The sequence below is a fragment of the Danaus plexippus genome, chromosome 14 (genome assembly GCF_018135715.1).
Source record: "Danaus plexippus chromosome 14, MEX_DaPlex, whole genome shotgun sequence".
Taxonomy (NCBI): domain Eukaryota; kingdom Metazoa; phylum Arthropoda; class Insecta; order Lepidoptera; family Nymphalidae; genus Danaus; species Danaus plexippus.
The window spans coordinates 6,286,056-6,309,035 of NC_083546.1; the positions used below are offsets into that span (position 1 = coordinate 6,286,056).

A 22,980-nucleotide genomic window follows, 5' to 3' on the forward strand; every position below is an offset into this window, starting at 1 on the left:
CTCAGTAGGTTTAATAAAAACTGGGTAAAATAAATAGAAAAAATAACTAGTGTTCACATTTATTATATATATTTATTAATAAAGTGTTTATTTCAATGATCATCCCCTTTGTATGTTTCGTTTTCTTCGACGTTTACTGTAATGACAAAAATTGGTTAAAAACGTTTAAAAATATTTATACATTCTTTACTTGTAATTTTAAATATCTTTAGGGTGTCAACATTACGTTAATATATATTTTTAATGGAAATAACAACAATCTTAGCAGTTAAGGCAGAGTGGTGTTACAAAATGTTCGTTATTAATATTAAGAGAAGCAGTTCTTACTATCAATAGCTACTCCCTCTTCCATAGTAAATCCTTCAATACACTCAGGACACATAGTAGTGTCGCAAGGATTTGGAGTTGTGGTCGGAAAGGCTGGAGTCAATTCAACTGGTGGAGGCTTTAATAATATCATATTATTGTATTAACCTTAATTCCGTCAAAACACGCAATAAAAAGGAGTAAATTATTCGTTTTTAATATAATTAACAACTTTAACATTATAGGTGTATTTATTTTAAATTCATTAACATTGACCTCATTATTAGTTATATATAACTGAATAATAAAAACTGAATTAACCTCTAGTCTATATAAATAAGACAGTTTACAAGGATCCCAGGTTGTACAGAGAGTTGCGTTGTGCATCATATCCTTCCTAGGCTCATCGCCGAAGTAATCGAATGTTATCACTATATTGTTGTCTATGGCACACTGTTTTAAAAAATCATCCACTGCCACCTATGGTGAAAAGATCAACACTTATTCATAATATTACAATTTATTTTGTTAGTGGCCTCTACATCAAAGCTGAAATATATTTAATTAATAATAAAATATGTTAGATAAACTTATTTTAAAGTATATTAATTGAAATTTTATTCCACTTTATATGTTACAGTTTAGAAAGTAAGACAATACTAAACCTATTGTTAAAATATAAAAATAACTACAAATAAAACAAACATGATAGTGTTGCCAATGTTTAAGCGTATAAGAATTTTATTAAGTACACACTGCATTTCAATAATTGTAGATTAATATTTTACCTTTGTTTTATTACCGCAATCTAAAGTGCCATTTTGGAAATAGTTATTCTCACGTTCGCCGTTCCCAAGACAGAACATCCAGCCTTCGTGGAATGAGTATTCAATAGGTGCGATTTCTGCTTCAATACAAGGATCCACGGGGACCGGTATTGATGACTTCCCATACGTACATTTCCTTTCGTGCATGTTGGCTTGAACTCTATAGGCGTCTAAATCAGGCTCTGAGCCTTCTGGACATTTATAGTAGTTACCTAAAAATTTTTACACAATTTTAACCTATAATATGGCAAAATATACTTGACCTTCTGAAATATTACGTTTCGTTCAATTTAATTCTAACTACCTACAAATTTTCATTGATCGTAACAGAGTTAAAATTAAAAATAAAGAATTAAAAACCTAATGACACAACCAATACTCGAACGTCTAGAACACGGTCTAGAGTTGCTTTTGTTAAAATAAAGATATTTAATATTCATTCTGAATAAATTTCTCTATGATTTCTGAAAATGCCTTGACAAACGTACCATTTTGTATGATATAAGTGGTCTTAGTGGTAGCTGTGACGACTGTTCTCACAGTGAGTCCATTTCCTCCGCTCTTAATGTTTTCCATCAAAACTTCTTGAGCGGCTCGCTGTTCCCTGGACCATTTTGCCGCTTCTTCCGCTAAGATCTGACGACTCACCTTACCCTCTGATTGAGTCGACTATCAATGACGTTACTATTAATTCTACATGCGATGTGTCCTAATAATATTTTTGTACAATCTTAATTGGTTTTGAAATTTAAAATAATTTGGAATTAATATTTTTTCAGATTAATTATCATATATTAATCATTAATTTTAAAGATTTCTTCTTCTAAAAAAATTAAAGATAATATATACATTGATCGATTTATATCTTTCACCTTTCTGTTTTTCTCCTAATCAATTATTACATTATTTTTTAATATTTCAAAGCAATAACGAATAACTATTTTCTATATATTTTATATTATATATATCAAATTAATAAATATTTTATATATCATTAATATAATTGATATATATTTTATATATCAAATTAATAAAAAAAAACCGAGTAAGTTTTAAATCTCGATTTGTTTTTCTACCTGTGGTGGGCTCTCCATAATGACGTGCGGTCGTCCAAGCGTGTGTTGCCATATAAGTTGAGCGGCGACTTTATGTTTTGTGCTATGATGTAAAGGTTGAATTTGCAGGATGCCATACCATGCCAGCTCACGGTACACACTATCTGGTAAATATCCGGTCTGAAATTGATAAGGAACAATTTCAACAGCTCCTTTTAAAATGTTTTACTTGCATTTCAATTAAACTTTCTAAAACTAAGCCGACCGTCGCGTCGCCGTCATTTTGTTTAGTCTTAAATTTTGTTGATAAATTAATTAAGTGCTCTATAATAGAGCGATATAGACTCAATCAATTACAAGTTAATACCGGAGATCTGAGCAACAACTAGCAAGAGTGCAACCAGACCTTATTCTTATATTTTCCATTCCAAAATATTAAATTATCTAAGAAGGAAAAAGCCTGCCCTAAAAATATACTGGATACTATTTGAATTGCGAATGAGTTTTACAATTAAAAAATATTATATATTATAAATATATTATTATAGTATTCCTTACCGGCATAAAGTCCATATGCCACTGAAAATAAAATAAAATAAATTCATTAAAGAAAATAAAAAAAACAATTACTATTTTTATATTTTTATATACCTCTTCCTCACTAGGTTCAGTGGGAGCGAAATCTGTAAATGAATTACATATTGTATTAATCTTCAAAACTACGTATTAAATACAAACTGTACCTTCTTCATCCTGTTGTGAGAAAACCACAACAATCTGAAAATCAAACAATCAATGAAATCATCACAATTTACAATATATTTCTAGAGAAATAAACAAAATTTACCTGAAATAAAAATATTCCGATCGAAACTATAACATGCATATTGACTGACGTAACAAAACGAAATGTGATCACTAACGATACAAATTGTAGAAACCAATTAAGAACTAACTTTAATAGCTGGAAGTAAAAAGTTAGTTAAAATAATAAATATTTTTCTTACCTTTCACTATTTCGCTTAAATATGTTCAATAAAGTCAATAAGTGATAAACAAAACCGAACTTTTAGGTAATACTGCTTTACAAACGGAGTTTTGAAGATCAACTCTAAACCCTTCTCATTATATTATTATGAGAAGCCTAATTTTATATACCTAAGCGAGAAAATTTTAGCAAAGATATTTTATAAAGCTGTTCTACGGCTATTTCATAACTTATTAACCCATTCGCTAAAATACGTAAACTAGTAATTCCCAAAAACAAACTGGAGCAACTGTCGAATCTGTTCAATAAACGTACTTAACCTTTTCATACTAATTCCATAATTTCTGAATTGTAGGCTGAACATTCAAAGATATTAACTATTAATATACACTTAATCTGAAAAGTAACTATATTAGCTTTTCACCATAATTTTTCCGGGGTTGACAACTAATTATTGCTGCATTTACAGCTCGGTCTGAACTTTGTCTAATTTTTTGTTCATGAGAAAAAAAAAACTATTAAGGATGAAGAACATCTCTATTCATGATAACAATTATATGTCTTATAAAACAAACACTATTCCAAAATTTATTTTTATTATTCAATATTAAGAATCTGGATTGATAACAAAGCATATATTTTTTACAAAAAAAACCTTAATATACAAATAATATAAAACGACGATGAAAGTAAATACGCAGTGAAAAAAAATTTTACACAACTTTAAAAAGGAATCATGCTCTGTCAGTACTGATAGAGGAGGGTGTTGTACAAGTAAAATTACAATTAAAACTATCAAACGAGACACTTAAAAATTAAATAATATAAATCGATAGAAATCTAATTTAGAGCATTTTTGTTAAGAATCTTTTAAGTTTTTAATACATACGACAATTACTAAGAAAGCGGTCCCTGATAACGTGAAGTTGAAGCGTTTTTTTTTAACAAAAACATAAATGTCATAAGCAAGTATCGACTGTTTATCTGTGAATTGTGATTCGGATTTAAGTGTATTGACTAGTAACTACTGAGTATACATAGATACTGATAATTATTTTGGAGAAGTGCTTGTAACTTTTGAAAGAAATCATATTTACCACATAAATTGGTTGAATACAATGAATGCTTTAGATAAACATCTAGCAGATTTACGAATATATGCTAATGAATTGGACGCAAAATTACAAGATGACATTAATGCATCCAAAGTAAAACCATCGATCCCTCCAAAAAAAAATAAAGCTCCTTTGCCTCAAATACCCCAAAGTTACACAGTGAAATCCGCCTGCGAGCCGTCATATTCTTCAAGATTAGAAAACGCTAGTCGGACCAGTTCTACATACTCAAATTTGGTACCTGTAAAGAGTTATATTGTAAGAAATTCGGCTCGAGTCCGAAGCGGCGATGTGCTCTTATACAGCAATTTACTGCCACCAGGAGGGACAAATCACGTTTACTCCAATATTCAATCCTCACGGAACGTTGAAGGCTTTTACGATCGAGATACTAGGTCTGAATTGTCTAGAAATAGCGACTTAGGAGCGCAATCAACTTATAGCGAACTACGAAGACCGGGTTCAGTATACCCACCATCTTCGGCTTCTGTGAACGCTCAAGATTTTTCTACATATGGAGGCTCTCAGACATCTTCAACATATGAATCTCTTTATGAACCTATCAACCCACGCCCATGTAGCCAATTATCGGGAACTTCTTTATATGGTGGATATGTTGGCACTGCTGTGGAGCCAATACCAGAACCAGACGATGCTCTTTACTGTGGCAATTGCTACAGATGTGGTGAGAAAATTATGGGAGAGACTACCGGCTGTACTGCTATGGAAAGAATATATCACATTAAATGCTTCTGCTGTCATCAGTGTGGGATCAATTTGCAGGTGAGTTCATTAATAATTTCTATATAGGAATTATATTTTTCCTAACTATATTGTATATTTTTAAATTAAAGGGGCGACCATTCTATGCAGTGCAAGGGAAAGCCCTTTGCGAGGTGGATTATTTAGAAACACTTGAGAAATGTTGTGTCTGTAATGATCCAATCCTTGATCGAATACTGAGAGCCACAGGCAAACCATACCACCCGCGCTGCTTCACATGTGTAATGTGCCAGAAGAGTCTAGACGGCATCCCTTTTACCGTGGATGCAGTGAATCGTATACATTGTATTGAAGATTTTCATAAACGGTACAAACTCTTTAAATTTTTTCATACAAATTAAGGTATAATTTTTACTAATATAAAACTAATTATATTTTTTAGATATGCGCCCCGTTGCGCTCAATGTCGGGAACCAATTATTCCTGAGGGTGGAGCCGAAAAAACTGTCCGAATTGTTGCATTGGATAAGAGTTTTCATATTGCCTGTTATGCTTGCGAAGATTGTGGAGCCTCGTTGTGCTCTAGAGATGAAGGCAGTAGATGTTATCCGTTAGACGATCACTTGTATTGTAAACAATGCAATGCTAGACGTATTCAAGATCTATCAAGAAATATCAATTAAGAATTACTATAAGGAACGTCCACAACCCACCTTACACTGTAACATCTCATTAGTACATACAACTCCATTATTTTATTGTGAGCTGGTCTTAATAACTTACCAATGAATTAAGGGTTTCCTTTCGAAATATAAAGGAATGTTTGTGCTATACATACCAAAAAGTGCCATTTACAGCCGGTGACCAAATAAAATCAGATAAACGGAAATAGGTTAAATCAGTCAAAGACACTGCCAATATATTATAAATAGGCTTACACGTTTAACATTAATGTATAAGAACATGTTAATATAATACTGTAATCTCTTGTTGTAATAAAATACTGATCATCATTCTAAATTTTCAACTAGAATGTAGGAAAGACGAGATATACCTGTAAGTAATGTATGCATTTATATTTGAAGTAGTATTATTTCAATGCTATTAAAAGGCTGTGTATTATAACCATTTATATTTTATCAATGCATTCCACAGTATTAATATATGCAAAGGATTTTTTTTTAATGTGATTTTTACACGATTAAGTTAGACTAGTATAAAAAATTTACCCGCATAAAGATGCCATTTAAATGTATATAGTGATAGGTTGTGTGTTTGTAAGATTTTTAGTACTTAATATGTTTTATGTTATGTTGAGAAGTATGAAGATGAACTCATTTTGCTTGACTGTATTGTAACGATTTATACGTGACGATATAGTGCTATATATAATATATATATATTATGTAAGTAATTAGGTACATAGTTTTTTATTAATAGTATGAACTTTCATTGTTAATCGAACATCTGTAGCTAAAAATTTTGTCATTGAATTTATTACGTAGTAGAAAATTAATAAAATCTCACTCTTGTTTTTAGCTAGACGTCGGTCACACTGAGGTTGGTAAGGTTTAACGTTGTAGGTATTACTTATTAGCATTTATATCATTACGCTTATTTTTTACGTTATTGTAACGTCATAGATAATATTACTCGTATTGTGTAGAATACTATATACTATTTAGTCATTAGTCAAAATTCATGAACGTAGTTTTCATAATATAATCACATTGTATGAGATTGTCAGTTTAGCTTTACTGTACTTTGCGGAATATACAATATGGAAGTAGAAATATAACGAGTATTATTGATGTAGTTCTTTTTGTTTTTATATATAGGGTGTAAAGAAAGTAGCAGGTAACTCATCAATCTTTATTTCTCATTCTGCTCACTAAACATATACAACACATTGTATAATGCATTTATCAAGCGCTCGACTCAAATTGTCACATTAAACCTAAACTATGCTTAACATAAAGAAGACTTTGGCTTCTTATCAATTAAAATATTAAAATGTTACTTCATCTAATTTGTCACCCTTTAAAAAAAAAATTAAAGAAAATGCCAGCAACGACTTGGGGGGAAATTTTAAAATCTATGAAAAAACAAATATTCATTATACTAAAACAATTCTCAAACAATGGTCCAGACATCACTTTCTCCTGTTATGGAACTCGTTCACTTTCATTTAAACTTTCCCCACAAGCCAAAACATCAAATAACAAAATAAAAACCAAAATGCCTGCCTGTACGCCATATTGACACGTTCTAACTGTCTCGCTGCAAAAAATCCATTAAATTGAAACGGGAGGGGATACAATAGTAAAAAAATAATAATCATAACGGGCCGGTACGTTTGATAGACGAAATTTTTCGTAGAGAAATACGGAACTCTTATAGAGATTCAAATTATTTTTAACCAGTCTATAAGTTGCTATTCAGAGCCCTAAATTATTTACAGTCCGCTTTGCGTTTTCGGGCCAGTACAAACTAGAATTAAACCTATAATGAAATGTTTTGTGGAACACCTCTCGAGAGGGGAGACGCAGATGTACCACTATTATTATGTACAAACAAAATACCCAAACATATAATACGGCGACATCGAATATTAATTTGCTTTGAAACATTGAAATAAGACAGAAAATTTTTCAAACACCATACACTAGTAGCGGAAAACATTGAATCGGGAATGTGAGGGTAGATCTACAGACATCGATGATATTATATTCATCTTTTTTTTTTTTATAACATCACATTTTTGATAAAGACAATATTTTTACTATGAAAAGTCGTATCTATTGGATCTCAACAACATCAACTGCATATAGGAGCATCATTGTATACACCGAACATTCACTTCATTTATATATACATATATTTTTATATATTATTTACATCTTAATAGTAATAAAGCTTCTGAAATTTAGCGATCGCCTTTAATTAATAACAGTGTAAAACTAAACTTATCACTAATGAAAACAAGCAAAATCATAGCTCCGCTGCCTGGTAACTTTGGGGACAAGTCTACCACATAGCCATAGATGTTATATATATATAAAATATTTATCTGAGATCCTCTCGTAGATATTGTCTTTATGAATTACCATTCAAACAATTAATACATCATGGCTCAGTGCTGATTAAAATATTAACTTTAAATAGAAACCGCTCTTAAAAGATGGGTTCAAAAAATTCTAAATTTCTTGGTGACAACAACAACAGTTTCGTTAAAAAAGAAAAATATTTGCTTGGGGTATTTAAATAATAAATTACTTATAACGCTTGTTCAGCTCAATTTAACATCAATTTAGTTAAACTTTGTACATACATTGGCTAATGAGAACAATCCCTCTCAATATTCACTGTTCTTATGCTATTGATTTCTTCAAACAATACTTTTATATTAAAGACGCTATTTCTTATAAATTTGCCAGAAATTATAACATCAACAATAGTCTCAAAGAAAGCTATTCTAATACCCTTCCCATACATTCAGCATCATATTGTTGTTAAGTCCCATCACATACAGAGATAGTCAGTTTACATCTCAGTAATTCCTCGCAAGAACCTGATGATTAAGTTAATTTAATCCTCAATAAATGACATGCTGTTTACAAATTCAGACGGCCAGTTATGAAGTCATATTGTTATTATAAAATAAATTATTTAACATCAATACCGTTGTTTGTGTGAATGGTGATTTATCTAAGCGTACTTCTTCTTTTATCTGACTTCTCATTGCTGGGATTCCATTCGGCATCATCGGGGTCATCACCATCAAAGTTCAAAGGTGACAACGGTGATAGGGAACTCGTGTCTTCTTCCATGGTTATATCCGGATCTAACTCGGGGCTGATGGGTCGATAACCTTCTGGCATTTTGGATAACATGTCCTGGTAGAGATCGTCTTTGAGAGGGAACTGCCTCGGTGAGTAAGGTGGCACTGTCTGGAATTATATTTTCACATTAACGTAATTTAACTCAATGAGTAGGAATTAAATTGAAATAGGCGACTTAAAATATATTTAGATGTAACTAATATTTTTCGGATAGACTACGCGTGCTTTACCTTTGTAAAAAACTACATACTCCCGACGTTTCGGTTACTTTTCAGCAACCGTGATCACGAGCAGACGAGATGCAATTAAAATATTAAAATCGTCTGCCGGTGATCTCGGTTGCCTAAAAGTAGCCGAAACATCGGAAGTATGTAGGTTTATATATATATATATATATATATATATATATATATATATATGTGTGTGTTTAGAACATAAACTATTTTATTTATTAGATGCCATATAATAATCACCTCCTGTAGAGGCGGTGTAGGCTGTCGAACCACTACTTCCGGTATGGGATCATTATTCTCTTCTTCAGTGTTACGTCTCCTAGATCTTCTCTTCCGGAGATATCTGTTACGTTCTCGTGTCTCGGCCCGTGTGTGACGAGCCTGCACCGCTGCCTCTGATATATCCTCGTCCTGAAATCATTACAATTTATTTATAAAAAATGTATTGTATATATGTTATTTTCTTTAAAAACTATTTAGTGATTTGATTGGAAATATGACAAGTATCATTATTCCTATTGTTCAATAAAGAATTATATGTATTTTTAAAATAAATTTGTAAGATACCATATACTTATATTTAGTTAATAGTGTATATATATATTATTACTCACATCACTCTCTATGGACATCCTATTAGACTTGGACACACCATTGTTGAGTGGTGTTTCTGGTATTTCCATGACTCTCCATCTGCAACGACAAAAATATTTAAACGGATACAATAATCATTTTGTATCGAAAATGTTATCTTTACTAAACCATTTCCTTTATTTTGTATTACTGATAAATTTAATTTTTCTTCATTTTAGTACTACATATATATATATATTATTAATATATTTAAAGTTATATAAAACAAGATTTATCAGTAAATGATACTTCGGTTTACTTTATAATATTGTGAAATCTTAATATCTTTGAAATAAATCAAAGATTTTGTTATTTATAGATAGTACATTAATATGAACAACTCTAAAGATTTCATTAATATATTTTTCTTCATATGTTAAGATTATAATTTGTCTGATATTAGTCTCTATTAAGTTAATAATATATATTTCAATATATTTACTTTATATTTTTACTTATACTCTATATTCACAGTAGATTGCTTTATAACTGAATCATTACACCGGACTGAATTTATTACGAATTTAAAAAGATGAATTTAATTTAAGATTTTTAATCATAGGCTAAAGTAAGTTCAATTTGTCTTAATTTCGATATATAATTTTTTTATTTAATATTACATTTACGTTTTTTAATGTTATTTATATATTTTATTATCATACTTTGGTGTAATAATTTCTTTATAGGTGAGTATCTCCGGACGAGTGCTGGCGGCGACGCTCTGAGGTATAACGATGTTGTCAATGTCGTAAGACTGCCGCCGCCACAAACGGTTCTCAGTACTCGACCGACCTCGACCCCTGGAATTATTAACATATCAGCATATACTGAATATACACACTATATAACGATGTCTAACATATCCTATTAATATTATTACTGCAAACGTTCTTCAGGATGTATAATGTACTGGACCAATATTAATGAAATTTTGCAGTAATCTTGCTTAGTCATTAAGATTTATTCTACAACTTATCTCGGAATTCAGTATAATTCCCGATACTTCCAGAAAAATTCAAATAAAGAATATACTTTTTCAAAGTATCATACAATACAAGTATTATTTGATAAGGGCCCGCTCATAAAATACGTCACACTAAAATCAGCTTTTATTGGCCCCTCCCCCCTATTGTCACGCTGTCATACTTTCTGTGACCCCCCCCTAGAAATATTTCGTGACAAAAACTGAGACCCCCCTGCTGAGTATAATAAATTCTAAACGATTTTACCACCACATACCACAAAAGTTATTCAGCCTATTCATCAAGGTATAATTAAAATCTTAAAAGAAATTATCGAAAGCTTCTAGTGGAGAAAATTGTAAACGACACTGGAACAAGTAGTACCCCAGTTGCCGTTAGTCTTATGAATGCCATAAGAATGATAAGAACAGCAAGGGCACGAGTTACTTCAGATACGATTAAAAAATGTTTTTCACACGCTGGGTTTGGTAAATTTTCAATTTTAAATACAACTGATGACGATTCTGATGATGAATTGGACAATTTGCCATTTGCGACATTTTCATCAGCAGAAGCAACAGTAACTGGTTGGGAAACCTATGTGAATATTGATGATCAAGTTATAACTACTGACGACAATTTGACTGATAATGTAATGATTCAGTCTGTGCTTCAAACACAAGAGAAGGAGGATGAAGAAGAAGAAGAGATGCATTATGACTTGTGACGGATTGCAACGCCGCTAGAGTCGCGCCACAAAGCTAGCGCTCGTGTCGGAAAATAATGAAGGGCGAACATCACGTTGCCGTATACCCTCCGCCCCCCTTGTCACACTCAGCCATACCCCCCCCTGTATGCGAACGTATTTTATGATGTTACAAAGCTAACTAACATTAAGATTTTTTAGTAAATTAATAAAATCGTTAAATATATCACCTCTCTTGTCCTGAAGCACTATCTTCATCTCTCTCTCTTTCTCTTATCTTACGCGATAAAGGTGGCCGGCCTCTTTTCAATTCTGCAAATAATGGATTTTATTCAATTATTCCACAATTTATTATAAATGTATTATAACAGTGAAATACAACAAAAGTATCCAATCTCATAACGACAAACCGAGAGTATTTTACTTGAGGGTAACCAAAATTTTTATCTAACCTAAAACTCTGTTAGGAAAAAAGTAAATCTGTTTTGCAAATACGTATAACGTTCACCTTTTTGCCACGTGAGGGTAGTTGTGTGGACAAAATATAATACAACGAACGACATTAATGACTCCGCGAAAAGAAAAACCTGACCGTGTAAACCAAAAGATTCCTCTTACAACAAGTGGAATTCCCATTGCGATCCTACAATCAGAGCAACCATGATGTCTTAGGTATGGGTTATAGTAATGTAGTCCTTATAATAATATATACACAAGTAGGATTTGTAGTTTGCCTGGTACCTCTGGCGACTGAGAAACACACCCAATATAACTTGCTTGTGCAAGTAGACCGTTCATTGTGTATACGGGTGATGTTTACGTGCTAGAGTAAGGAGACTGTGTACCGTATTTACTGGCGATGTTTACGTGCTAGAGTAAGGGGATTGTGTACCGAACATGCTGGTGATGTTTACGTGCTAGAGTAAGGGGACTGTGTACTGTACATACTGGTGATGTTTACGTGCTAGAATAAGGGGACTGTGTACCGTACATACTGGTGATGTTTACGTGCTAGAGTAAGGGGACTGTGTACCGAACATGCTGGTGATGTTTACGTGCTAGAGTAAGGGGACTGTGTACTGTACATACTGGTGATGTTTACGTGCTAGAATAAGGGGACTGTGTACCGAACATACTGGGTGATGTTTACGTGCTTGAGTAAGGGGACTGTGTACTGTACATACTGGGTGATGTTTACGTGCTAGAGTAAGGGGACTGTGTACCGTACATACTGGCGATGTTTACGTGCTAGAGTAAGGGGACCGTATATTGTGTATACAGGTGGTGTTTACGTACTAGTTTTATTCGCTTGTATGTGTTATATGCATGTCGTTTTTACATACTAGTTGTTAGCCGCCTGTGTCTGGGGGGCGGTGCTGGCGGCGCTCTCGGTGCTGTACCGGTGTGTGCTCCGCGCCACGACTTTGTAACTCGCGATCTGAACCACGAGCGTGACGTTAACGCCGATAGATGAACAGACGGACGAAGGTCTGGAATCATTGATACATGTATACAATATTATATTGGATTCAACACCTTGTTGATTTCTGTACACATAATATATGAACTGTGTGCAGTAAAAACATGTTGCATCTTGGAAAAACTTTCTTTACGGTGATAGTGTAGTATAGATATATATGTAAAGACAAGTATATGCATAGTAGCCGTTTCAGACTTTTAAGTTTTACGACTACATATACGTTTTAACAAAACTATGTCAAGATTTAAGACTGTGAAAAGATTTACTTAGTGCAATTTTATTTACTTATCAAGGAAATTTTTTCTCAAATTTGTCGTCATTTACATTATTATCGAATAGACCATTTATCGTAGTGGATAGTGCAAACCCGCTTTACTGGCATCGAATAATGCCGCTTTTCTGCATCAGAAGCAGATTGACAGAGAAAGTTTAAAGCTCACGGAAGTATCCAATGCTTACAGCGATGTTACATGTAATTTGTATTTTTTACCATTAACGTCGCTGAGCACAGGGTGATGCGAAGGATCGACTAATGCCCGACGCGCTGCTGGTGGTAGCATTCCGCTCGGAGCCGCCGGTTGTGTGGCCTCGAACCGTCCCGTACACACCGCACACGAACTACCCACACAACGACAACTGGAATAGATGATATGACTATCAATCGCGCGTATCGTGGACATACACTATATGCGTGGTACAAAATTTAATACAGGAAGATATATGAATGTTAAATAAAACTAATATTTTTAGGATTATTACGTGTTTTTTATTATATTAACTACATACTCCCGACGTTTTGGTTACTTTTCGGGAACTGGGTTCACGGGCAGACGAGATGTCTCGTTTTTAAAATAATAAAATACTCGTAATAATCCGAAAATATTAGTTTCATTTAAACGAATACTCGCGAAAGTCTTCGATCTCATTGTATGAATATTCGTAAAAACTACTATCGAAATACGCAACATAGTACAATGTAAAACCGTCAAATGAAATAGCAAGTACTAAGGGGTATATAAATCATTTCCTATATTAGTTTCGCATAAAATATATAATTTATTACAATAATTACACATATGAATATTTTGTTAGTAATATCTTTAATAATATCTTTAAGACGCGAATAGGATTGGCATCACTGTAAGAACAATCACTTTTAAATGCGTCATAAAATTTTAATCTCCTCTCAAGTCGAAACTTAGAGTGTATAAAAACAAAAACTGAATTTAAAAAAATTTCAAACTGTTAAGTAAATAGTTTTGTTTAATATATTTTCTTTAACTAATGAATAATTTTATAAAAACAATAATTGGCTGAAATAAATTTTTATTTATATTTTAATAATGCTGGGTTTCATTCAGATGATGATGATGTATCAATGCCAGTGATTTTAATAATAAAGACGTACACTTAAAATTAACTTCAAATATTACAATACATTACCAATATCTTAATACTAACTTGATATCTGATGGTTTCGCGGCCTTATTGGTTGCTATGTGTAAGTTGTGCATCTGCAGCAGCTTTCTCTTATTAAACGTGTCCCTCCTGAGAGGTCTGACCCTGGAACACGTGTCTTCGAACTGGGATTCGCCACTAACTTCGAATTCTACCGGACCTTTAGCTTCACGGACCTGAAAATTACGATTATTGAACTATTATTATTTTTTTAATGCATTAAAAATAACTAATTTGTTTATAATTTTAATGAGGATTGTTTTCGATTCATTTCAATCTCTGGGATAGATTTCTATCATAAAAACAAAGAAACATATATACAAATTTTTCCTTAAGAAAAGTTTCATTTCCATATAAAAAAGTATTCAGAATTATAATGCTAATGCTTGTCTTCTATAATATATATATCTATATATATATATAATTTAAATCACGTTTTATTAAATTCTACAAAAATTATCATTAGTTATGACTGTACGATAATAATACAATAATGTTCAACTTATCTACAAAAAAATTGAGTCACGAATTTTATGTATTGTAATAGAAAATAAGATCAGCCAGAATTATATTAAATTCAAGAGCAATAACCTTATTTGTGTGATAAGAGATGAGCTCGCTGTTTAATTTGGTGTGTGTATTCTGTGTCATAAGGATGTAACATATATCTTATTGAAAATATTATCAATCGTATGTTTTAAAATCTGGATTCTTTGTTAGAATTAAATAGAAGGATGTCCTTTTTAGTCCGATTCATAAATTTTACAAGTATATGTTATAAAACACTCTGTTGAGTAATTCTTTTGTCAAATACCAACAGATATAAAAATAAATCAGTTTCCAATTGCATATTATTATATATTTTTAATTCAATTACTGCTGCCATATTAAACATTCTTTTTCGACTATGATAGGAACCAAAAAAAGAATCCTTTTTGAAAATCCAAAGCTTTATATAATGTATTGTAACATGTTTTATTTTATCAAACTAATGTATTAATAGTCGCTCTTTTTGGGAATTTTTTAAATTATATTAATAATCATTATAAAAACCATATATGTATATATACAAGATACAAGCCCCGGCTTCGCCCGGACTCTTTACAAAAAATATAAATTAGCCTATTTAATTTTGAGAATTATTATGAAACTTATATAATGATAACTTTCAAATGTTACGCCCGATTCAAAGGATTTAAAAAGTAATTTACGGATACTATATAAATAGCTTTCCAATAAACGCTTTAGGAATGCCAATTTTTAATTTTTAGTTTTTCCGTTCTCGCGAACAGACAGACAGACAGACGCCGCGGTCGACTTTGTTTTATAATATATACATATATATATATATGTATATGTGTTTATATATGTGCTTTATAAACAATGAATACGAAAAGTTAATAAGGCCCAGTAATGTGTTGGAATTTCACAAAATATCTGATAAGATTAAACTTTGTAAAGGATAAGGCGGCATTCACAAATTTATACACAAATAAAGCAATGTACACATACACGCAGAGCAAAGTATGTAGGTCAAACACTCAGAATTTAAATAGGATATTTGATAGATATTTGTTTTAGTGGAGTTTATTATTGAAAACAATATAACTTATTTGAATATATACAATGCAGAAGTTGTAGATTATAAAAAAACCTACTTTTTATTCGTTGTAATGAATGTTCAACTAACTTTTGATATGGTTGTAATTAAACAAAACCTTCACGGATAAAGCTATGAAATAAAACTAGTGCGATCAAAACATATACATGGGTATATAAGTATGCATAGCAACACATCTTCAATATTCATATGCTTACAAAACTATTTCTACCTATTAAAAGTCCTATTCAGTACTAAGTAGTATTTTTTTTTTCAAACTTAATTGAATTTTATTTTATTTCTAATAGAAATGCACACAAATAAAAAAAAAAGGAAATTTACTCAATCACAACTTCAGGACATACTTTAATATATTATTAGAAATAAATATAAAAATTATACATGTATATAAATAATTTCACTACTATAATATTTTTATTATATACATAAAAAAAATATATTGTAAGAATATAATTTAATTTGTATTGATTACTTTTTTGAATCTTTGGTCTCCTATATAGTAACATGGGTATCAAAATCAAAATTTTAAGTATACTATTGACTTTTAATCTTATAGTAAATATATTAGATATTTTATTTAATGTTATAATATTTTATTATATGACATGAATATATACAAATTCATATGTTTATATATATATATATTTTTATATTTCCAGACATAGTCAGTGATTAAGGTATGTATGTTTTGGAACATGGATAAATAGCTCAATATATGACAAGAGTTTTTAGCTCAGCATAATGGTGCTATTGAAGCTCTTACTTTTTTATGTACAATATATGCATATATATATAAATAGATATCTACCCTGTGTATGTTTGTTTGCGAGAATATACACTGTGCAAGTAGTTGTGACTGCATGTTCTAATATATAATTTGTGTATGTTTTCTGTGTGCATATTTTTGCATATATAACCTGTGCATGTAGTTCCGTATGCTGGCGTATCTTGTACTCCAACTCCTGCACCTGCACCTGCAGCCAACACCAACGAGCTGCGATCGAAGCCCGCGCCTTCTGCCACGAGTACAATGCACGCTTCTCGCTGGAAACGGTTAATGAATATTAAATTCATAAACTATTAAGCAATCAATAATGTAGAAACATTCTCTGAAATCAAATTTATATTAACTAAAACCTACTCAAATTACTTTATCTGGTGTAATAAATGATAATAATCATTAAATAAAAAATCATATATGTATGAATAATTTGATTATATGACAAATAAATTACAATTTAAACTATTTAATAAAATTAAATACATGCAGGACAAAAGAACTGCACAAAAAATAACATATAATTTAATGTCAATAATATTTATGCACATACAAAGACCACATTTTTTGGAATATTTCCTTTGGCTTACACCTATCATAGAAGAAGAATAAATAAAAAAATAAGGCTATCAAACTTATTACTTTAAAAGTGTTGACAGAATGATTAAAAGGGAAATTATGTTCAAATTTTTAATTTTACTATCTATAACACATTGCATTACACAGCTACCGAGTTATATTTTTAGGAAACCCCTCTAGTTAATAGAATATATATATATATATAAAAAATAAATCAATGATTTTATATATGTATAACATAGTCAGTTTAATAACAAGAGTAGTATAAGGAATAAATAAAATAAATTAATTTAAAGCATAAACAACAGAACAAAATAAATATATTTGAAATGTATTGAATAATATATTATAGCCATAGATAATTTGAGAAATTTTGTCTCATTTTAAGTTTAGAATTTATAACAAAAGCATATTCTTTTGTTTTTGTTTTTGCTTCAAGATATTATACATATTTGTTTTGTTTCTTTTTTACAAAAAAAGAATTACCATTACACAATTACTATCAATTTTTATATGAATTATTATGTTAAATTTTATTAAAAATATTTATCATACAAGTGACAAAATTTTTTGCATTAAAAAAAGTTACTTTATTCTTAATCAACAGAAATTTGATACTAAATTATATTTCAAATTATTATATGTGTAATGTAAGATCAAATCAATTATAATAAATTCTTATAAATAACTACTTTTGCTTAAAGTCCAAAAAAAAAAACAGACTTAAGTTCTAATTTCAAATATTGAAAAAAAAAAGAAAGACTGAACTGCATTAAACTTACTCATATAATGCTTATAAGAATATAAGTCAACCTAATTTTAATACATATTCAAATAAATTTTCTTTTGTTAGGTAAAATACACATTTGTATACATTAATGATTTTTACATGTTTATTAATTAAAAATGTAATTAATTAAAAATATAAGTCTCTTAGTTGATAAATATAAAAATTTATAATCATCATTTAAAATTCTAAAGGTTTTTATGTAGATGACAAAACAGGGTCAGGCACATATATCATAAAATAAAGTAACTTACATGGGCATTGGTTGTTGGTGAGTGTTGTTGTAGGTGACTGCCTCATCGTTGCTCTCGGCTCCAGAAGACGAAGCTGTTGCATCAGAATCCAATTGATGTTTTACTACAGATAAGTGTGATCTCAGCGCACCAGCCGAATCTTCCAAACCAGTCAGAGTCCCTGAAGGTATTCCAATAGAGGCAGATCTTGAGGCATCACCTTTCGAAGTCCCTGCACGGTAATACTTAGGACCGACCACAGAACGTGATGCAGCACTCGCTTGTAAAGCGGCTGTTGTCTCTATCCTTTTTAGTAGAGCCTTCAGCCCCATTGGCCTTCCACCGCCATCTCTCCGTGCGCCCTTTGCACATTTTTCGAAAGTCTGTGATGCTTCCTCTGATATTCTTTTGCCGATTGCTCTCGCTTGCAATATTCTCAAACGTCTCAATAGAAACGCACACCGGCGTTCTAAACGCGCTTGTATTAATCTTATCTTATCCTCGGTAGCATCGCTCTCTGAATCGACTGTGTCAGCTAGATCGAAGCCACTTAAGGGAAACATACCATCTGGGTCGCCTGTAGACAGGGAGTCGCCACCACTTTCCAAGGTTTTGATCGCTTGTAGTAAATCAGCCTGAACAAGGTCATTGTTACCTAAATCTACTAGGATCTGTTCCATTTCCTGAGAGTCCTTAGCCAGGCTGGGTTGGTTCTGAAGCCCCATATCGTCTTCCTCCATGGGTATAGAAACGTTATCGACGGACGCGAGGGCCCGTCTTCGGTGGGATAGCTTCTCAGTTTCTTCGACGGCGTCGTAGTGGTTATATTGGGGTGTCACAGTTAGCGCCGGGGCCATGACACGAGCGTCGCCCGCCGCGGACGCCGGCGCAAGACGCGTCAGGGCGGGCTTCCTACTTCACTCATCCCGAAATTATATAATGACCCACTTATACACTCTTTCACAACACTAACACAATATTGCACTGCACTGTTCTATTAGAGGTCATTCTCCAGGACGATCTTCAGCCGGTTCACAATAGATGTATTGGTAAAAATTAATGCGTGTGGCGCGCTTCTGAAAAACAACGATGTACACTGATTACTAGCCGGTCTTTGTGTATTCGGAAGAAACACTGTCATCGTCAACTGAACTTAAACTACAAACACTTAAAACTACTATTAAATATCCACATAATTCGAATTTATTTTACCCACGTGATAATGAATCCAGTCCCTAGAGGCCGAAAAGGCTTGTTTCTCTACGATATAGAAGAGGAAATAATATAGTTTTCAAACACACTTAAACCAAGAACGAATATAACTTAATTTCATCACTCCACTGTTAAGATACTTTAATAAGTTCACGTAAAACAATGACAACAAGGAAATTTTAATAGTAATGGCGGAGTAAGGCCTTAAACACTATTCAAATGTATAGGAATTCATTTCTTATGACGAAACGTAGCGTAGACCACACCAAACGCTAAAAGCACTGAGCGAGTTCTGAACGTTAAAAAGAGATAGAAATATCGTCCCTGAAATGGTACCTGCGCGGTAAAGTCAAATACGCAATAAAATAAACGTACTTTTATTGTGCTCACTAATAAGAAAAATATTATGACATATTTAAAAAACTATATAATAATTTTAAATACAAATAAACATTTATTGAAATATGATAGAGTTATAACAAAAATAAAAGTTAGTCAGTTGACACTTCATATATTACCGCCACGCCATATACTAACAATAGAACTATCGTAGGTGAAATTATGACGAAATCGGAAATAGTTTTAAAGATAAAAAATATATTTTAACTCATTTGTGGTATAAATTTGTTTCCATGAAAAGTTTAAACATAGAAAATATTAAGAATGCTTGTAAGTTTTTAAATATGTTTAAAGGCACCGTAGAGCATTTACGAATGTCGATAAAAATTTTAAACAGATATGATTAAATATTATTTTTGTTACAATTAAAATTGTTTTTAAAATTAAACGTAAATTGAAAGTAAAAATCTACAAAATACTTGAAAATAGTGTTGCTAGCTAAAAAATATTCTTGGTTACAGAGAACTTTTAAATTTAAATACGTTTTTATTGAACGTCTTACACATTTATTTTAGAAGAATTATTCGAAAATATTAAAAATTTATAAATTTTTACTCTTGGATCTATAAAAAAATATTCGCCTACAATGGCAAGTGGCAAATAACACTTAACTTGTTGATCACTATTAAATGCCAAAAAATTCACTACAAAAAATAGTACAAACTACACAACCGATTTTAATAATAAAATACAATTAATTGACCTGTTCACATTAACTTTTACTGTGATTACCATAATTTTCTTATATAATGTATGCAAATTATTATTTCCAGTACAATGCAAGCAGAAATATGAAGAATCAAATTAAAAGTAAAAAGGGATACATTCATTAAGAATTAATTTTTTTTAATGATTCCAATTATTTCTTAAATACATATTGATATCTTTCAATGTTAGTTATAATTTTATATCTTTATTGTTTCATGATGAAAATATATATTTGACTTTAATAAAAAGCATAAATTATAAACAATTTGAAGAATAAGCCATATTGATTGTTATATCTCCAATAAAATTTTGCTATATAGTTTTTAATTGCATTTGAAATATCAAGAAATTAAAAAAATATATACAAAAGCATACATAAATCATTAATTACTGTCCCATTACTGGCTTTGGTTAGTATCATTTGATTATAGTTTCCTAACTCATACATATGTTATTTTATCAAGAAAATCTTACATTTAAACCAATAAATTGTTACTTTTTAACAAATCTTTGCTGTTAAAGCATGAATGATATTGCTTACCACTTTAATGTTTTAAGGAGTATCAATATGAATTGAGAAGTTATCAAACATTTTAAATACAAAAGTATCTCAACAACATAAAATAAACGGAATTATGTATTAGGAATATTAATTAGTACTGATAATTTATTTTCTCACCTTCTTGTTACTGAGTATTAAAAGTTGAAATTCTTGAAAACTTTTATCAACTCTTGTTTTCTGCTTTGCCTCCATCTTGTAGAACATAACTGGCCTAGAAGGAATATAATTTGAATAGAATAAAGAACTGTACAATACTAAATTTACCATTTTGAATAGTCTTACATATGTGACAGATAACTGAAAATGACAATAATTTTAGTGTTGAAAATGTCACTTCTGTCATTAAGATATAGGAATAAAAAGAATACTATGTTTTTTATATATTTCATTGACTTATATTTTTTATAATTATGTGTCTTATATTTTGCATATTTTCTATTTTTCAAGCTATTTTATTGCGGTTAGGAAAAGATTTTCAAATAAGAGTATCACTCTTTTTAGGATTGTTAGCCTTCATATCTGAAATCAATATAATCTACTGGTAGCTTTATATTTTGTAGCCATTTTATACAGGATTTTGTAAAATACTTTTCAAACGCAAAAGACACTTATGAAGCCTTTGATCTATAACTGACTACGGTATATGAATTATTACAATATCTCATGTTATTCCTCGATTTCATAGTTTTGGAACATTATAGCCAAATCAAAGTTAGTAGTTATTGTTGTTAGTAATTGTTTTCTACTGTGTTTTCATTTTTTTCACAAAAAAAATTCCTTAAAAGAAAATAAAAATGAAGATAAAAATCTATCAACCCTATTACAAAATTTGTAATTTAAAGAAAATAAGTAGATAGCAGTAATCATAATTGAATATAATATACTTTTTAAAAATAAGTCTGAGATGAAATGCAAAATATACTAAAAGATACTAGAAAAATTTTTTTTTTTTGTTTTCCGTTGTGTTGTAGACAGTTATGAATGAATAATATTATAGTGTTGAGTTTCAATAAGACAATTTAAAGAATTAAAAAACTTTTAACATGTTACTGTTGAGAAAAGGTGAATATGTTACTGCAATAGATTTATTAAACATTGCTCAAGCATATGTTCAAATTATGCCTTAAAATATTTTAAGTTCCTAAAGATCATTTTTGTAAAGTATGCCAACTAAAATTTCTTTAAACTTATAAAGGTGAGAGATAAATCTTAATCTCAATAAGGATTTTAAGGCAATGATGTTATATTTGTTTTAGGTGTACAGTATTAAATATAATTATTAAACATAAAAAATCTGCATAATGAATTACTTATTCTTCACTATGAAGATTTTGGATTTTTATTTTCCCCTTGGACTACATGTAAATACAAATTAAGCTTGATTTTTCTCATACATATTAAAGTAATTATTGTATCATAATAATATATATTGCAACAACTAAGGTATTGTAATCTATCTATCCATGCGAATTATAATTTAGTAATTGGCATAAATTTAATATAAAATAAGTTTTTATTTCTAATATCCTAACTTTACTGATTCATTATCAATATTTTATATTTTTATAAAGATACGGATAACAATAATTGTATTTATTTCATAAAAATAAAACGGATTAAAACACAATAATTGATGAAGCTCTAAAGTTGAAATTGCTTCCTTAAGTTTATAATAATTAAGTTTTTGATACTTGCCTCCACACTTATTGGGTTTTGAATGAATTAAAATAGATATAGGTACTCTGTGGCCTGTGCTGTGCGGTTATTAAAATA

The 22,980-nt window shown here is 30.6% G+C and overlaps 3 protein-coding genes across 6 annotated transcripts; 1 reads left to right on the forward strand and 2 right to left on the reverse strand.

Moving 5' to 3' along the window:
- Positions 1-43: 43 nt before the first annotated feature.
- LOC116769840 (uncharacterized) lies at positions 44-3,131 on the reverse strand. The gene is made up of 10 exons (XM_061522543.1): positions 3,036-3,131; positions 2,932-2,965; positions 2,840-2,871; positions 2,747-2,767; positions 2,210-2,368; positions 1,622-1,802; positions 1,095-1,345; positions 628-786; positions 328-445; positions 44-136 (listed from the first exon to the last, which is right to left on the reverse strand). The coding sequence occupies exons 1-10, from the start codon at positions 3,072-3,074 to the stop codon at positions 93-95; spliced, it is 1,038 nt and encodes a 345-aa protein (XP_061378527.1). The 5' UTR covers positions 3,075-3,131; the 3' UTR covers positions 44-92.
- Positions 3,132-4,126: 995 nt separating this feature from the next.
- Positions 4,127-7,289, forward strand: LOC116769450 (lipoma-preferred partner homolog). Its single transcript, XM_032660548.2, has 3 exons — positions 4,127-5,074; positions 5,146-5,381; positions 5,457-7,289. Exons 1-3 carry the CDS (start codon positions 4,295-4,297, stop codon positions 5,695-5,697), a joined length of 1,257 nt encoding a protein of 418 aa, XP_032516439.1. The 5' UTR covers positions 4,127-4,294; the 3' UTR covers positions 5,698-7,289.
- Positions 6,873-21,488, reverse strand: LOC116769775 (KAT8 regulatory NSL complex subunit 1). 4 transcript variants are annotated; one of them, XM_061522438.1, is made up of 11 exons: positions 21,325-21,488; positions 18,348-19,402; positions 16,867-16,993; positions 14,332-14,504; positions 13,361-13,506; positions 12,734-12,880; positions 11,621-11,702; positions 10,385-10,522; positions 9,704-9,782; positions 9,330-9,500; positions 6,873-8,964 (listed from the first exon to the last, which is right to left on the reverse strand). In XM_061522438.1, the coding sequence occupies exons 2-11, from the start codon at positions 19,181-19,183 to the stop codon at positions 8,719-8,721; spliced, it is 2,145 nt and encodes a 714-aa protein (XP_061378422.1). In that variant the 5' UTR covers positions 19,184-19,402; positions 21,325-21,488; the 3' UTR covers positions 6,873-8,718. The 4 variants fall into 4 exon arrangements, with proteins under 4 accessions (XP_061378422.1, XP_061378425.1, XP_061378421.1 ...); XM_061522441.1 differs by lacking the exon at positions 21,325-21,488 and adding an exon at positions 19,543-19,830 and having other exon boundaries at positions 18,348-19,399; XM_061522437.1 differs by lacking the exon at positions 21,325-21,488 and adding an exon at positions 19,543-19,830.
- Positions 21,489-22,980: the final 1,492 nt, after the last annotated feature.

Excerpts from the sequence above, each read along its gene's own strand:
- LOC116769840 (XM_061522543.1), bottom strand. The coding sequence starts at position 3,074 with ATGCATGTTATAGTTTCGATCGGAATATTTTTATTTCAG. Across the intron at positions 2,966-3,035 it reads TCGGAATATTTTTATTTCAG|ATTGTTGTGGTTTTCTCACA; the intron begins GTAAATTTTGTT and ends TTTGATTTTCAG. Across the intron at positions 137-327 it reads AGAGGGAGTAGCTATTGATA|TAAACGTCGAAGAAAACGAA; the intron begins GTAAGAACTGCT and ends TTGTCATTACAG.
- LOC116769775 (XM_061522438.1), bottom strand. The coding sequence starts at position 19,183 with ATGGCCCCGGCGCTAACTGTGACACCCCAATATAACCACTACGACGCC. Across the intron at positions 16,994-18,347 it reads CACCAACAACCAATGCCCAT|CGAGAAGCGTGCATTGTACT; the intron begins GTAAGTTACTTT and ends AACCGTTTCCAG. Across the intron at positions 13,507-14,331 it reads GCGAAACCATCAGATATCAA|TTGTCGTTGTGTGGGTAGTT; the intron begins GTTAGTATTAAG and ends CATCTATTCCAG.
- LOC116769450 (XM_032660548.2), top strand. The coding sequence starts at position 4,295 with ATGAATGCTTTAGATAAACATCTAGCAGATTTACGAATATATGCTAAT. Across the intron at positions 5,075-5,145 it reads AGTGTGGGATCAATTTGCAG|GGGCGACCATTCTATGCAGT; the intron begins GTGAGTTCATTA and ends TTTAAATTAAAG. Across the intron at positions 5,382-5,456 it reads ATTGAAGATTTTCATAAACG|ATATGCGCCCCGTTGCGCTC; the intron begins GTACAAACTCTT and ends TATATTTTTTAG.